At 43.5% G+C, this 16533-nt stretch overlaps 1 protein-coding gene across 3 annotated transcripts in view; it reads left to right on the forward strand.

The window, feature by feature from the left end:
• The window catches only part of Ranbp10 (RAN binding protein 10), a 71859-nt gene that overhangs the window by 19181 nt on the left and 36145 nt on the right, over positions 1–16533 (forward strand). For all 3 annotated transcript variants that reach the window (XM_004661683.2, XM_045156062.1, XM_045156066.1), the window contains exon 3: positions 9387–9439. In XM_004661683.2, coding sequence (XP_004661740.2) covers positions 9387–9439 — 53 coding nt within the window. The remainder of the gene's footprint in view (positions 1–9386; positions 9440–16533) is intronic.

The following is a 16533-nucleotide window of genomic DNA, read 5'->3' on the forward strand; positions in this document are numbered from 1 at the left end:
TTGTTTGCAGTGACTAGAGGCCCTGGTGCAAACATTCTCTTTTTCTTTCTGTCACTTCTCCTCCCTTCTTCCCTCTTTCTCTCTCGTATAAATAAATAAATTAAATATTTTTAAAAATTTCTACTGGGCGTGGTGGCACACACCTTTAATCCCAGCACTTGGGAGGCAGAGCTAGGAGGATCACCGTGAGTTTGAAGCCAGCTTGAAACTACATATTGAATTCCAGGTCAGCCTGAACTAGAGTGAAACCCTACCTTGAAAAACAAAACAAAAAACAAAATTGTAAGTGGTCTCAGGTGGCCTTACTTTGGTGACTGGTTATGTTTGTTGTTGGTGTCCAGGGCTTCTCAAGCCTCTCTCTAACCAGTAACTTCACTGTGTTCTAAAGGGTAGTTGGCTTTTTCCATGTCATTCTGTCACTGTTGCCTTCTCCCTCTCTTTGTCCAGCTCTGATCATCTTCTGCTAGGAGGATGTTGGCAGTGTCCTGTTTTGTGTTTAATTATTTTGTAGTCAGCTGTTCCATCACTTGTGCCCCTGCTGCCCCTCTTCTGTGGCTTCCCATGGACCTCCCATGAAGTTCAAACTCTTTAAACTAGCGTTCAGGCTGTGGGCCCTCATTTCTTGCCCCAGTTTTGGATATATCTTTTTTTTTCAAGATAGAATCTCACTCTAGCCCAAGCTGACCTGGAATTCACTGTGTAGTCTCAGGGTGGCCACGAACTCATGGCAATTCTCCTACCTCTGCCTCCTGAGTGCTGGGATTAAAGGCGTGTGCCACCACACCTGGTTCTTTTTTGTTGTTGTTGTTGTTCATTTTTAGTTATTTATTTGAGAGTGACACAGAGAGAGAGAGAGGGAGAGAGAATGGGCGTACCAGGGCTTCTAGCCACTGCAAACAAACTCCAGATGTGTGCGCCCCCTTGTGCATCTGGCTAATGTGGGCCCTGGGAAATCTAGCCTCAAACCAGGGTTCTTAGGCTTCACAGGCAAGTGCTTAACTGCCAAGCCATCTCTCTAGTCCAGTTTTGGCTCTTTAGGTTTGCTCATGCCCAGCCTTTGATCCAGACACGTTGTTGAACTTTTCTGTTTCTTCACCATGTGGCTGCTTTCTCACCTTTTCCCATGGTGCTGTTTATGTATGGTACACACAGTCTTCCACCAGGTTGTAGCTCAGCTTTCATTTCCTCAGGAATTTCTTTTTTAAAAAATTTTTGTTTTATTTTTATTTATTTATTTGAGAGTAACAGAAAGAGGCAGAGAGAGTGAGAGAGAGAGAGAGAATGGTCGTGCCAGGGCCTCTAGCCACTGCAGACAAACTCCAGATGCATGTGCCCCCTTGTACATCTGGCTAATGTGGTTGCTGGGGAATCGAGCTTCGAACCAGGGTCCTTAGGCTTCACAGGCAAGCGCTTAACCGCTAAGCCATCTCTCCAGTCCATCCTCAGGAAATTTCTTGCTTCAAGCCAGTAGCTCTGTTTCACCCCTTACTTGATATGGCAGGATTGAGCCCCCATGCCAGGGGATCTTTGTAGAAGGCATGAATGACTTGAGGGTCTCTAAAGAGAAGATACTAGCTTTGTTCTTTTACTTGTGGTTGTCGTGGTTGTCTAGAAATCCTCCCACTATATGTTGGGGGGGGGACCTATTATTTTTGTTTTGAATGCTCTTGGCACTCTTGTCATATTCAGTTGACTATAAGAGCTTTTATTTCCAAGTTCTCTATTTCCATGTTTTTGGAATGTATATATATAATGCATTTGTGTATATGACATGTTTGTATGTGTATATGTTCATATGTATGTGTGCATATGGAAGTCAGAGGTCAATGTCAGATATCTCTCTCTGTTGGTCTTCTCCTTGTTTATTGAGACAGAGTCTTTCACTGAATTCAGACTTCACGGACTCGATTAGTCTAGCTAGCCAGCTTTCCCTGAGGATTGATTTGTGTCTGCCTCCTGAGTGCTGAGATTACAGGTTTTGTTTTCTCTTTTTTTCTTTTTGAGATAGGGTCTCACTGTAGCCCAGGCTGACCTAGAATTCAGTATGTGGTCTCAACGTGGCCTTGAACTCACATCAATCCTCCTACCTTTGCCTCCCCAGTGCTATAATTAAAGGTATGTGCCACAATGCTTGGCTTTTTTCCCCTCTTTTCTTTTCTTTCTTTTTTTTTTTTTAATTTTATTTGTAAGGAGAGACAAGAGAGAGGAGACAGAGAGATAGATAGAGAGAGAGAGAGAGAGAGGACATGCCAGTGTCACTAGCCACTACAAATGAACTTCAGATTCATGTGCCACTTAGTATGTATGGCTTTACATGGGTACTAGAGAATGTTAGGGTTTACAGGCAAGTGCCTCAAGTGCTGAGCCTTCTTTCCAGCCCCTGTAGTAAGTGTTGAAATAAGAAACATGAGTCTCTTTTTTTTTAAATTTTTCATCCTTCTTCATTCATGATGGAATGTTGGTATGTCTAGTATTGTGCAGGTAACAACAGTAGTTTTTGTGAAGTCATGAATGCAATCTTCACTTAATGTCCAGAAGCCAGCATTCCAATCACTGTTCTCCATCCTGCAGCTTTTACTTCTTTGCGCCCCACTCTGCCACAGTGTTCTCTCACTTTCAAGGAGCATGATAAAGATGTCACTGCCATCTGCAAAAAAGCTTCTCTGACCAAAAGGAGAGCAGCACTAATCTAAGGGCATAAATATAAATATTTATAGGGCAATTTGATGGGTACAGCATATCCATTTGGCAAGAAAAATAGTAGTAATTGAATAATAGTCTTCAAGCACATGAAAACTTATTAAAGATAGAAGCCTACAAAAAGTGTGTGTGTGTTTGTGTGGTTTTTCAAGTTAGGGTCTCCCTCTAGCTAAGGCTGACCTGGAATTCAGTAGCAGTCTCAGGGTGGCTTTGAACTCATGGTGATTCTCCTACCTCTGCCTTCCAAGTGCTGGAACTAAAAGCATGTGCCACCACACCCAGCTACATATTTCTAATTTAATTTTTAGAAAATATTTTTATTTATTTGACAGACAGAGGGAGGGAGAGAGAGGGCATGCCAGGGCCTCCAGCCTCTGCAAATGAACTCCAGATGCTTGTACCCCCCTTGTGCATATGGCTAACATGGGTCCTGGGAAATTGAACCTGGGTCCTTTGGCTTTGTAGCCATACGCTGTAACCACTAAGCCATCCCTCCAGCCCCAATTTTTTTTAATTTAAATTGAGATATGGTCTTTAGCCCTGGGTGACTTGCAGTATAGACCACAGTGGCCTCAAATTTGTGGCAGTCCTCCTTTCTCTGCTTCCTAAATTCTGGGAGTACAGGCATATGCCCCACACTTGTCTGCAAAACTTATTTTTTTCTTTTCGATAGTGTTGGGGTTGAACCAGGGACATAGCCATGCTAGGTGCTCTACCACTGAGCTAAACCCCCAGGCTGGGAACCTACATATTTTGTTGTTTCAGATCATCTGTCTTTTGGAAAAGACTCAGTGTCACCTAGTGTTTGAAGAGTTGGGGCTTATTTACTTGGAACCTTGACTCAGCTTTTACCTCTTGGGGCATGCCAGCTGGACTCTTGTGGAACTGCTCCCTGCTTCATTGACACCTAGAGGCAGCGTGGTTGGTCAAGTGTGGATAGGCCCACTTCTTCTGGTTGCTCTCGCCTTAGCCCATCCACTCAGGTTCTGAAGTTGAGGCAGGGGTTTGGGCCAAGGCTCCCTGGCCATCCTCTGGAAAGTACTGTTTCACATAGGAGGCAGAGTGTATGGGAAGGTTGTAAGGGTTAGCTACTGGAGGTAGAAGAGGTTTCTCCTACAAGGAAGCCTAAGGAACTCCTCCTCCCTTCTTCATTGTTTGGTGATACGGGATATCCCACCCGAGGCTTTGCATATGCTAGACACATGCTTTACTGAGCTGCATCCCTAACACCATAAAAGCAACTTATGTTTTGAGCACAGGTGCCTAAGTGATGTCCCATTTTATAGAACATAGAATCAGAGGCTGTTGCTGGTGCCCAGTGTTGCCAAAGAATTCTACCTGGATGATCCTTGATCTGCTCTATTTGTACTCGCGTTAAGCTGTCAAGGGTCATCCAGGAAGCCAATATGCTCTAAATACAAGCCTTCACCTTATTTTCAGGAAACTTACTTGTCAGAAGTTGTGACCACATGTGGTGTATGGCCCAGGTCAGGCCTTCTCAACAGGACAGGATGAGTGACTGGCATCCAAGTTAAGGAACCCTTGGATGGATGACTGTCGGGTGGTTTGGTTGCTTGCTGCTTGGTCAGCTTTTGGCATTGCTGTCACATAAGATCAGAAAGTTGATTATTTAAAATGACTGCTGTTTTTTTCTGGGAAAATGTATAGATTTTAAAACTAATGGGAATCCTGCCAGCAGGCTCATACATCTCCTGATGGTCCTAGAAGTTGACTCCTTCTGGTGGTCAGTATGGGTGTTTTGTTGAAGGGCTGAGCATTCTGTCCAGCTATAGGCTGTACATTGGGCTCTAGCTTTGACTTCAAAGGTTATAACTGTATGTCACAAATACTACTTAAAATGGCTGGGCATGATGGTGCATGCCTTTAATTCCAGCACTCGAGAGTCAGAGGTAAGAGGATAACCATGAGCGCAAAGCCACCCTCAGACTACGTAGTGAATTCCATGTCAGCCTGGGCTAGAGTGAAACCCTACCTCAAAAAAATAAAAAGCAACAAATAATAATAATAAAAGGAAGAATGCAAGTATTCTTTAACTTATTGGACTTCCCTCTCTCTTTTTTAAAAAATTATTTTATTAGCGAGAGACAAGGAGAAAGAAACAGAGAGAAATACAGAGAGAAAGAGAATGGGCAAGCCAGGGCCTCTAGCCACTGCAGACAAATTCCAGATGCATGTGCTACTTTGTAATTCTGGCTTATGTGGGTACTGGGGAATTGAACCTAGGTATTTAGGCTCTGTAGACAAGCACCTTAACCACTCCAATTCCTTGTGCATCTGGCTTACATGGGTCCTGGGGAATGGAACCTGGGTCCTTTGGCTTTGCTGGCAAGTGCCTTAACCACTAAGCCATTTCTCCAGCCCTCTTCAGCTACTTTAAACAAACTCCAGACACATGTGCCCTCTTTTCTTCTGGCTGGGGTACTATGCAGTTGAACCTGGGTCCTTTGGTTTTGCTGGCAAGTGCTTTAAACTGGTAAGCCATCTCTTTGGCCCATCTGCCTGGTATTTTATTTGGGTAGTAGAGGCTGACCCCCCCCCCACCAAATCCACTGGTGCAGTCAACTAGAGAAAACACAAGGTGTACTCACTACAGATGTGTGCTTATCTGGAAACAGGGTTGCTCTGATATGGGGTATTTGGAGTTACATACATACCTTAAATCCCTAGGGCTCATGAGTACCCCTGTTTTAAGTTTTCAATATCAGGCATGTATTCCCTCCCATGGAGTGGATCTCTAGTCCAATTAGAGGGCAGTTGGTTTCCACCATGACATACATGCCACTATTGTGCCCGTTGGCTCATTTGGCCTGGCTGGCCAAATATAAGGCTTGCAGTGTCCACTGTTGAGTATCTTCACTGGTGATTTCTCACTCTCCCACTGAATTGCATGCAGCATGGCCTTTTCCAGCTTTCTGTCAGCTGGTCTACATGGAGGAGGTTTTCATCTCAGCTTCAGCAGGATTTCTCAATGGCCTTGCATTCCAAATATGTGGAGTCTTCAGCAGTAGGGTCTTACCATCTCTTCCTGGTGGGAAATCAAGAACCTCAGCAATGGCCTATAATATTTTGGGGCCAACAACTCACTGGAAGGTATCCCATCCTTGGCACTGAAAATTTTCTAGTAACAATCTATGGCTCCTGTGTGTTCCATTATCCAAAATAGGTTTCCATATGACTCATTTATATCCTCTTAGATTTTGATTATCCCTCCCTCTACCTTTCCTTACTCAATCTCTTTCTTTTCTATTTTTTTAAAAAAAAAATTAATGTTTTATTTATTTATTTGAAGGAGACAAAGAGGCAGATAGAGAATATATGCACCAGGCCTTCTAAACACTGTAAATGAACTCCAGATGTGCACACCACCATGTGCAATTGGCTTATGTGGGTACTGGGGAATCCAATCAGGGTCCTTAGGCTTCATGTGCCAATGCCTTAACTGCTAAGCCATCTCTAGCCCCTTCTTTTATATTTTGATGTTGGCTTTTTTCTTTTTTTATTTGAGAGAGAGAGAGAGAGAGAGAGGTAGAGAGAGAGAATAGGCGCACCAGGGCCTCTAGCTGCTGCAGACGAACTCCAGACACATGTGCCACCTTGTGCATCTGGCTCACGTGGGTTCTGGGGAATCGAACCTGGGTCCTTTGGCTTTGCAAGCCAGTGTCTTAATCACTAAGTCATCTCTCCAGCCCTGATGTCATCATTTTTTTTTTTTTTTTCTCATAGCATGAAAGTCTTGTGTAGGGATTGTCAGGCACTATGAGGTCATGAATAACATCAAAGCCATTTTTGTGTCTAAAAGCATTGTAAGCAGTACTACCTTTTCTTTGGCTCTTACACTCTTTTAAAAGATTATTTGAGAAAGAGAAAAGCAGACAGAGAATGGGTTCACTAGGGCCTCCAGCCACTGCAAACGAATTCCAGACACATGTGCCAAGCCACCTTGTACATCTGGCATACGTTGGTACTGGAGAAATGAACCTGGGTCCTTAGGCTTTGCAGTCAAGCACCTTAATTGCTAAGCCATTGTTGCGGTCGGGTTTACATTGCTGGTAGAAATCACCCAACCAAGAGGAGCTTGTAGGAAAAAGAGGTTTATTTTGGCTTATAGGCTTAAGGGGAAGCTCCACAATGATGGGGAAACAATGGCATGAGCAGAGGGTGGACATCACCTCCTGGCCAATATAATGGACCATAGCAACAGGAGAGTGTGCCAAACACTGACAAGGGGAAACTGGCTATAACACCCATAACCCCGCCCCCAACAATACACTCCCTCCAGTAGGTGTTAATTCCCAAATCTCCGCCAGCTGGGAATCTAGCATTCAGAACACCTAAGTTTATGAGGGATATCTGAATCAAACTACCACAGCTATCATTTCCAGCCCTCTTATATTCTTTTTGTTGTTGTTGTTTTGTTTTTGAGATAGGCTGACTTAGAATTCACTATATAGTCTCAGACTGGCCTTGAACTCATACCAATCCTCCTTTGCCTCCCTGGTGCTGGGATTAAAGGCATGTGCCACCACACCTGGCTTCTTGTATTCTTTCCAAAATTTTTTTGTTCATCTTTATTTATTTGAGAGTGAGAGAGAAAGAGAGAATGGGCGTACCAGGACATGCAGCCACTGCAAACGAACTCCAGATGTGTGTGCCTCCTTGTACATCTGGCTAATATAGGTCCTGGGGAATTGAGCCTCAAACTGGGGTCCTTAAGCTTCACAGGCAAGCATTTAACTGCTCAGCCATCTCTCCAGCCCTCTTTCCACATTAAAAAAAAAAATGCTTTATTTATCTGAGAGAGAGAGAGAGAGAGAATGGGCATTCCAGGGCCTCTAGCCACTGCAAATGAATTCCAGATACATGTACCACCTTGTACATCTGGCTTATGTAGGTACTGGAAATTGAACCTGGGTCCTTAGACTTTGCAGGCAAGTGCCTTAACCACTAAGCCATTTCTTCAGCCCTTTAAAAGTTTTTTTAATAGATTTTTTGAATTTTTAAATAATAAATGTTTGTTCCAAGCACAGAGTACATACTCTGTACCCTCAGCACTAACAACTGGGAAGAAGGGGCTGTCTCTTAAATTCTTTTGGCCACCTTTACCATAATGGACCCTGAGCCTTGAAGGGTATGATAGTGATTCTCACTTAGTGTTGAACACGTCCCTGTCACTTCTTCTCAACAGTTTCTCTTTCACTCAGTCAAATAAATAAATACATAAAAGTAAAATAGAAATAAAAAGGTTGGGGCTGGAGGGATGGCTTAGCAGTTAAGGCATTTGCCTGCAAAGCCAAAGGACCCAGGTTCGATTCCCCAGGACCCATGTAAGCCAGATGCACAAGGGGGTGCATGTGTCTGGAGTTTGTTTGCAGTGGCCAAAGGCCCTGGCACGTCCATTCTCTCTCTCTTTCCCTCTCTCACACATAAATAAAAAATAAAAAAAAAAAAAGAAATAAAAAGGTTGGGCTGGAGAGATGGCTTAGTGGTTAAGCGCTTGCCTATGGAGACTAATGACCCTGGTTTGAGCCTCAATTCTCCAGTACCCATGTAAGCCAGATGCACAAGGTGGCTCATGCATCTGGAGTTCATTTGCAGTGGCTGGAGGCCCTGGTGCACCCGTTTTTTTCTCTATTTGTTTCTCTCAAATAAATAATTTTTTTTTTTTTTTTAAAAAGGTTGGGCTGGGCCAGGTATGGTAGGATGATTGCTGAGAGTTCAAGGCCACCCTGAGAGCACAAATGAATTCCAAGTCAGCCTGAGCTAGACTGAGACCCTACCCAAAGAACCAAAATAAATAATAATAATAAATAATAAATAAATAAATAATTTATTTGTTTGAGAGAGATAGTGATACAGAGTGTGGGTGCATCAGGGCTTCCTGCCACTGTGAATGAACTCCAGATACATGTGCTATTCTCCATCTGGCTTTACATGGGTACTAGTAAATTGAATCTGGGCTATGAGAGGATTACTGTGAGTTTGAGGCTAGGCTGGGATACACAGTGAGTTCCAGGCCAGTGTGTGCTACTAAAAGTGACACTCAGTCTTAAACAAAAAAATCAAAATAACTTCGGAGGCAGAGGTAGGAGTATTGCTGTGAATCTGACGACACCCTGAGACTACATAGTGAATTCCAGGTCAGCCTGGGATAGCATGAGACCCTACCTCGAAACAACAACAAAAACAAAAATGGATACATTTTCTCCAGGAGCAATTAGTATATTGAAAAAGCTTGTATTCATTGCGGTTCCCATTTTTCTGTTCTTTACTAAGAAATAATTGAGGAGTAGGATGCATAATCATTTCATAGCCAAAAATTTTGTGGATTAAAAAAAATTAGGGGCTGGAGAGATGGCTTAGCGGTTAAGCGCTTGCCTGTGAAGCCTAAGGACCCCGGTTCGAGGCTTGGTTCCCCAGGTCCCACGTTAGCCAGATGCACAAGGGGGCGCATGCGTCTGGAGTTCGTTTGCAGTGGCTGGAAGCCCTGGTGTGCTCATTCTCTCTCTCTGTCTGTCTGTCACTCTCAAATAAATAAATAAAAATAAAAAATATTTTAAAAAAAATTAGGTTAGCATTAAGAGTAATGAGTTTCATACTTGCATCTTCACATACATGTGTCATTATCCTTTGCTCTCACTCATCGCCCTTGTATGCTTTTTTTGAAGGTACATGGGAATAGGACTCTCAGCTCAAGGTGTCAACATGAACAGACTTCCTGGTGAGTCGCTGTTTGTAGAACATTTGTTCTGCTTTCTTGATCTGTCCAAATCTGTTAGAGTAATGGTGGCAGCTGAAAGGCTCGGAAGGACTTCGGAGGATGCCAGGCCATTGGGTGGAGTATGCTGAAAGATGACCATTGAGTTGTGATGGCTTCCATTCCAAAAGTTATTTGACAAGTGATTCTCACTCATGGAATTTGAACTGTTTACAGTCTCCCATTGGGGTTACGCCTCATTAACCTTCAACTCCCATTGGCCTTTGCCAATCAACTTGGGACTCAGGCATATGCAGGGAGGCATGTACTGCCAAGCCTGGCTTGTTATGTGTTACTTCACCATGTTAAAGATCAAAGTCTTAGGGCTGGAGAGATGGCTTAGTGGTTAAGGAGTTTGCCTGCAAAGCCAAAGGATCTCAGTTTGATTCCCCAAGATCCACATAAGCCGGATGCACAAGGGGTCACATGCGTCTGGAGTTTGTTTGCAGTGGCTGGAGGCCCTGGTGTGCCCATTTTCTCTTTCCCTCTCTCTGTCTCTTTCTCTCACATAAATAAATAAAAATTAATGTTTTTTTAAACAAAGATCAAAGTCTTTCAGTGGCTTCCCATGTGGAACTTGGTTGAAGTGATTTCTGAATGACTAGGAGATATAGGCAGAATTCAGGTGGGCATGGTGGCTCACACCTATAATCCCAGCATTTAGGAGACTGAGGTAGGAGCATCACTGTGAGTTCAAGGACACCCTGGGCTTTACAGTGATTTCCAGGTCAACCAAGGCTAGAATGAGATTGTGCCTAAAAACAAACAAGCAAAAACTATACATGTATTCTGAATTGTAGCTCTGGGTAGATAGTAGCTTCAACTTAGTGTAGTGCTCTGGGCCTTGCTGCTGGTCTTGCCCTCCCAGGCCAGTGTACTTTGAATTGTTTTCTGCTGACCTGCTCATCCCCAGTCCTTTCTAGGCACAATAAGGAGACAGAAGTCTACAAGAACTGGTAAGCTGATAGGTTCCAGGTAAGAGTACAAAGTGTAAGTAAGTAGCAGAAGTGACATGAATATGAGCTTCCCTGCCACCATTATGGAAGCAGGCAAAGACCTGTGATTTGCCCTGGTCCTCTACTCTCTATGCCTCTAACATGGAGAAGGCAGCTGACCTTCTCTAGAGAGGGAGTATCACTTCAGTTTTATATCTTTTCTTATTAATTAATTAATTAATTGGTTTTTCAAGCAAAAAGAGAGAGAATGAATGAATGAGAATGGGCACATCAGGGCATCTAATCACTGCAAATGAAATCTAGATACATGCACCACTTTGTGCTTCTGGCTTTACGTGGATTTGGGGGAACTGAATCTGGGGCTTTGCACGCAAGTGCCTTAACTGTTGAACTATCTCTCTAGCCCCCATTTTACATCTTTTCTAATAACTTCAGTATCAGTCACAGATTCACTTCAAAAACAGCAATCTAAACGTGCCAAGGATTTAACTGTCGGTATTCTGACTTTTTAAAGTTTGTATTTATGTGAGAGAGAAAGAGGCAGATAGAGAAAGAGAGTGAGCTCACTAGGTCCTCCAGCTGCTGCAGACAAACTTCAGACACATGTGCCACCTTGCATATCTGGTTTACTTGGGTCCTGGGGAATTGAACCAGGGTACTTTGGATTTTCAGTCAAATGCCTTAATCAGATTGAGCTGGGTGTGATGGCACACACTTTTAATCCCAGCACCTGCAAGGCACAGGTAGGAGGATCACTGCGGGTTCAAGGCCAGCCTGAGACTACATAGTGAATTCCTAGTCAACCTGGGCTAGACTGAGACCCTTCCTAGAAACAAACAAAGAATTAGATTACATTTGGATAGGGCTTCTCTCTTGGAAGGATGGATGCCCTGACTTTCCTAGGATATCTTGAAGTCATGATAGTCCATCTTTTCCCTCTCAAGTTCTGGGATTATAGGCTTGCCCCAGGGATGTCTCTTTTTGTTTTTGCCATACTGATGATCAATCCAAAAGCCTTGTACATGCCAAGCATGTAGTCTTCCACTGAACCACATACTCAGCAGAGTTTACTTTTCCTCCCCCCTCCACCCTAGTGTCTCACTCTAGCCCAGGTTGACACAGAATTCACTGTATAGTCTCAGGGTGGCCTGGAACTCATGATGATTCTCCTATCTCTGCCAATGCTGGTAGTAAAGGTGTGCACCACCATGCCTGGCTGAGTTTACTGTTTTTATCATTCTATCTCTCTCTCTCTCTTTTTTTTTTTTTTTAAGGGGGTTAGTGAACATACTAGGACCTCTAGTCATTGCAAACATACTCCACATGCATCCGCCACCTTGTGTATATGGCTTAACATATATACTGGGGAATCGAAGCTGGACTATCAGGCTTTGCAAACTAGCACCTTAACTGCTGAACTATCTCCCAAGCCCTAGATTAGTCTTATAAACATCTTTGTGCAAAGTGCTTGGTTTTTGTTTCTGATGCTATTTACCAAGGGTCATAATGTGTTTGTTTGTTTTTTAAATATTTTATTTATTTATTTGAGAGAGGCAGATAGAATAGGTATGCCAGGGTCTCTTCCGGATACTGCAAACAAACTCCAGATACATGCACCACCTTGTATATCAGGTTTTACATTAGTACTGAGGAACTGAACCTGGGTCCGTTGGCTTTGCCAGCAAGTTCCTTAACTGCTAAGCCATCTCTCCAGCCCCAACCAGACTTTGAATTGTTCCAAAATGCTCTACTGACATCTCAAATTTATACCGCATTGCACAAAATCCATGTGTTAGCATGGGAAACCTCAACTCTACTGAAAATTTAGTTTCTCAAACCATAAATGGCATACATCTGTTCAGGTTTTGAAAGTTTTTGTTGTTATTGCTATTTTTTAAAAAATACTTATTTGTGAGCAGAAAAAGATAGAAGAGAGACAGAGAGAATGGGTGCATCAGGTCCTCCAGCCACAGTCAATGAACTCCCGATGCATATACCGCTTTGTGTATCTAGCTTTACATGGGTACTGGGGAATTGAACTTGAGTTGTTAGGCTTTGCAGGCAAGTGCCTCGACTGAAGCTATCTCTCCCAATCAAATTTATGGTAATCCTTCTACCTCTGCCTCTCAACTGCTGGGATTAAAGGTATGCCTGGCTCCATGCTTGGCTTAATTTTATTTTATTTAGTAATGATTTTTTTTCTTAACTTCCATGATTGTAAAAAAAAGCCCATGGTAATGCCCTCCTTCCCCCCCCCCCCACTTTCCCCTTTGAAATTCCATTATCCATCATGTCCCTTCCCCCTCTCACTCAGTGCCTCTTTTATTTTGATGTCATGATCTTTTCTTCCTGTTCTGATGGTCTTGTGTAGGTAGTGTCAGGCACTGTGAGGTCATGGATATCCAAGCCATTTTGTGTCTGGGGGAGCACGTTGTAAGGAGTCCTACCCTTCCTTTGGCTCTTACATTCTTTCTGCTGCCTCTTCTTCAATAGACCCTGAGCCTTGGAAGGTGTGGTAGAGATACTGTAGTACGGAACACTCCTGTCATTTCTTCCCAGCACCATGATGCTTTCTGAGTCATCTCAAGGTCACTGCCATCTGAAAAGAGAAGGTCTCTACCCAAAGTGAGAGTAGCATTAATATATAGGTATGAACATTAAGAGAAGTGCTTACTGGGCAGTTTGATAAGCATAGTATATATACATTTAGCCAGACAGCAGCAGACATTACACCCCTAGGGCTCATGACTACCCCTGTTTTAAGTTTTCAGTATCAGGCATGTATTCCCTCCCATGGAGCGGGCCTCCAGTCCAATTAGAGGGCAGTTGGTTTCCACCATGACAGACGTGCCACTATTGTACCCATTGGCTCATTTGGCCTGGCTGGCGAAGTATAAGGCTTGCAATGTCCACTGTTGAATATCTTCACTGGTGATTTTTCTCTCTCCCATTGAACTACATGCAGCATGGCTTTTTCCAGCTTTCTGTCAGCTGGTCTACATGGAGAAGGTTATCAGCTCAGTCCCAGCAGGATTTTTCAGTGGCCTTGCAGCCCAAATATGTAGTCTTCAGCAATAGGGTCTTACCATCTATTTCTGGTGGGAAACCAAGGGCCTCAGCAATGGCCTATAATGTTTTGGGGGCATCAGGGACCTCCCTGGCCAACAAGTCACTGGAAGGTATCCCATTCCTGGCATTGAAAATTTTCTAGCAACAATCTACGGCTCCTGAGTGTTCATTATCCAAAAAAGTAGGTTTCCATGTGATTTATTTATATCCTCTTAGATTTTGATTAGCCCTCCCTCCACCTTTGCTTTACTCAGTCTCTTCCCCTGACCTCACCTGGGCCTTTTCACTACTATTAATCTATTCTTTTACTTACATATATACAATACCATCCTATTAAGTACCCCTCTCCCTTCCTTTCTTTTCCTTTATATCTCTTTTCTAGGTTACTGGCCTTTGCTACTGAATTTTCTTCCTACTCACACAGTAAAGTCATCTGTATTGGCTTTATTTTATTTTGTTTTGGGTTTCTGAGATAGGGTCTCACTATAGTCCAGGTTGACCTGGAATTCACTTTGTAGTCTCAGGGTGGCCTCAAACTCACAGCGATCCTCGTACCTCTGCCTCCTGAGTGCTGGGATTAAAGGCTTGTGCCACCACACCCAGCTCAATTCTTGGCTTTTTAATGTGGATTCTGAACATTTAGCTCAGGTCCCTCTTACCTGTGCATTGGAGAAAAGGTTATATTTTGGCTTAGTATTGAGGGGAAGCTTCATGATGACAGGTGAAAGCATGGCATGAGCAGAGGCTGGACATCACCTCTGCCACAGCAGGTAGAAACAGCAGCAGGAGAGTGAGCCAATCTCTAGCAAAGGGAAGCTGGCTATCTCACTCCACCACCAACAACATACTTCTCTAGCAAGGCTGCACCTCCCAAATTTCTGTCACTTGGGAACCAAACATTCAAAACATATGAGTTTGTGAGGCACATCTGATTCAAACAGCCACACACTTGGTATTTTCAGAGTAGTAGGTGATTGGGCTGTAAGCTGTTGATGGTGTGTCCTCAGAGTGTTGTTGACCATTTCTTTCAAGGATGCTTATATTGGAGCTAATGATGTAGGTAAGTTGGTGAGGTGCTTGCCTCGCATGCACAAAGTCCTGGGTTCAGTTTCTAGTACCACAGAAACCTGGGCATGGGTGCTATATGCCTTGTAGTCGCAACATTCACTCTAGGTAGGTAGAGGCAGGAGAATTAGAAGTCATCTGTATTTTGTGCATGTGTGTAGTATATGCACGTGTATACACTGATGTGGCCACCTTTGTGCTCACCTGTGGTGCCTCGTTGGGTTTAGCTGTGGTGGTTAGAGGGGAACATCAAGTGTCTCGCTCCATTGCTCTTCTGCTCATTCTTTTTTTTTTTTTTTTAATTTAATATATCATTAAAAGCAGAGAGAGAAGGCTGGGAGGCAGAGGTAGGAGGATTTGCTGTGAGTTCAAGGCCACCTTGAGACTACATAGTGAATTCTAGGTCAGCCTGAGCTAGAGTGAGACCCTACCTCAAAAAACCAAAATAAAATAAAATAAAAGAGAGAGAGAGAGATATGAGAGAATTGGTGCGCCAGGTCCTTTAGCCACTGCAAACGAACTCTAGGTGCATGCACCATCCTGTACACCCAGCTTTACATGGGTACTTGGAATCCAACCCAATTAGGCTTTGTAGGCAAGCACCTTAGTTGTTGAGCCATTTTTGCAGCCCTCTTCAGGCTTATTCTTACTTAAGCCATAATCTCTTACTGACCCCCAAAGCTTGTTGACTTTTTTTTTTTTTTTAAGTTTGTTTTGCTTTGTTTTCCTAGGTAGTTTCTCACTCTAGCCGAGGCTGACCTAGAACTCATTCACTCTGTAGTCCTAGGCTGGGCTATAAACTCACAGTGATCCTTCTAGCTCTGCCTCCAGAGTGCTGGGATTAAAGACATGTGCCACCATGCTGGACTTTTTTTTCTCTTCCCAATGAGTCTCCAGTCTCTGTTCCCCCAAAGGACTGGTATTTAGATGTGTGTATGGCCACACCCAGCTGTTTAGATTTATCTTGGGTATCTTGGGGATCAAATTCAATTTGCCTCAGGTCTCCTCAGAGGCCTTTTAATGCTTGCACTGAAAGTGCTCTCTCTAAACCTCTAAGTTGCCTCTCCAGCCCAGAAGTCACACTTGACTACATAGCAACTTCAGGGCCAGCCTAGGATACATGAGATCTATCTAGAAGAGAGAGAAAGAGACTAGAAAAACCCGAAGGCTGGAGAAACTGCTTAGTGGTTAGGATGCTTGCCTGCGAAGCCTAAGAACTCATGTTCAAATCTCCAGGTCCCCTGTAACCCCGGGCACAGTGATGCAAAGCACACAGTGTTGCACATGCGTCACAAGGGAGCACATCTGTCTGGAGTTTGTTCACAGTGGCTGAAGGCCATGGCATGCCCATTCTTTCTCTCTCTCTCAAAAATAAATAATTTAAATAAATAAATAAATAAATAATTTGAAGCCGGGCGTGGTGGCGCACGCCTTTAATCCTAGCACTCGGGAGGCAGAGGTAGGAGGATCGCCATGAGTTCGAGGCCACCCTGAGACTCCATAGTGAATTCCAGGTCAGCCTGGGCTAGAGTGAGACCCTACCTCGAAAAATCAAAAAAAAAAAAAAATTTGTGATGGCACATGCCTTTAATCCCAGCATTTGGGAGGCAGAAGTAGTAGGATTACCATGAGTTTGACGCTAACCTGAGACTACATAGTGAATTCCAGGTCAGCCTGGGCTAGCATGAAACCCTACCTCTCTCTCTACTTGCAAATAAATAAATAGTGAAATATATATATATTTTAAATGATGGCCTGGTAGTGGTTGCTTGGATTCCAAATTTTAGTGACATTAGGAGCAAATGGAGGAGCATGGCTCAAACAGCTCTTGTCAGTTGTCAGTTGAAGAAAAGGGGTTATTTGAGAGAGAGAGAGAGAGGCAGTGAGAATGAGAGAATGAGAATGAGCATGCCAGGGCCTTTAGCTGCTCCATATGAACTCCAGGCGCATGTGCCACCTTGTGTATCT

The sequence above is a fragment of the Jaculus jaculus genome, chromosome 1 (genome assembly GCF_020740685.1).
Source record: "Jaculus jaculus isolate mJacJac1 chromosome 1, mJacJac1.mat.Y.cur, whole genome shotgun sequence".
Taxonomy (NCBI): domain Eukaryota; kingdom Metazoa; phylum Chordata; class Mammalia; order Rodentia; family Dipodidae; genus Jaculus; species Jaculus jaculus.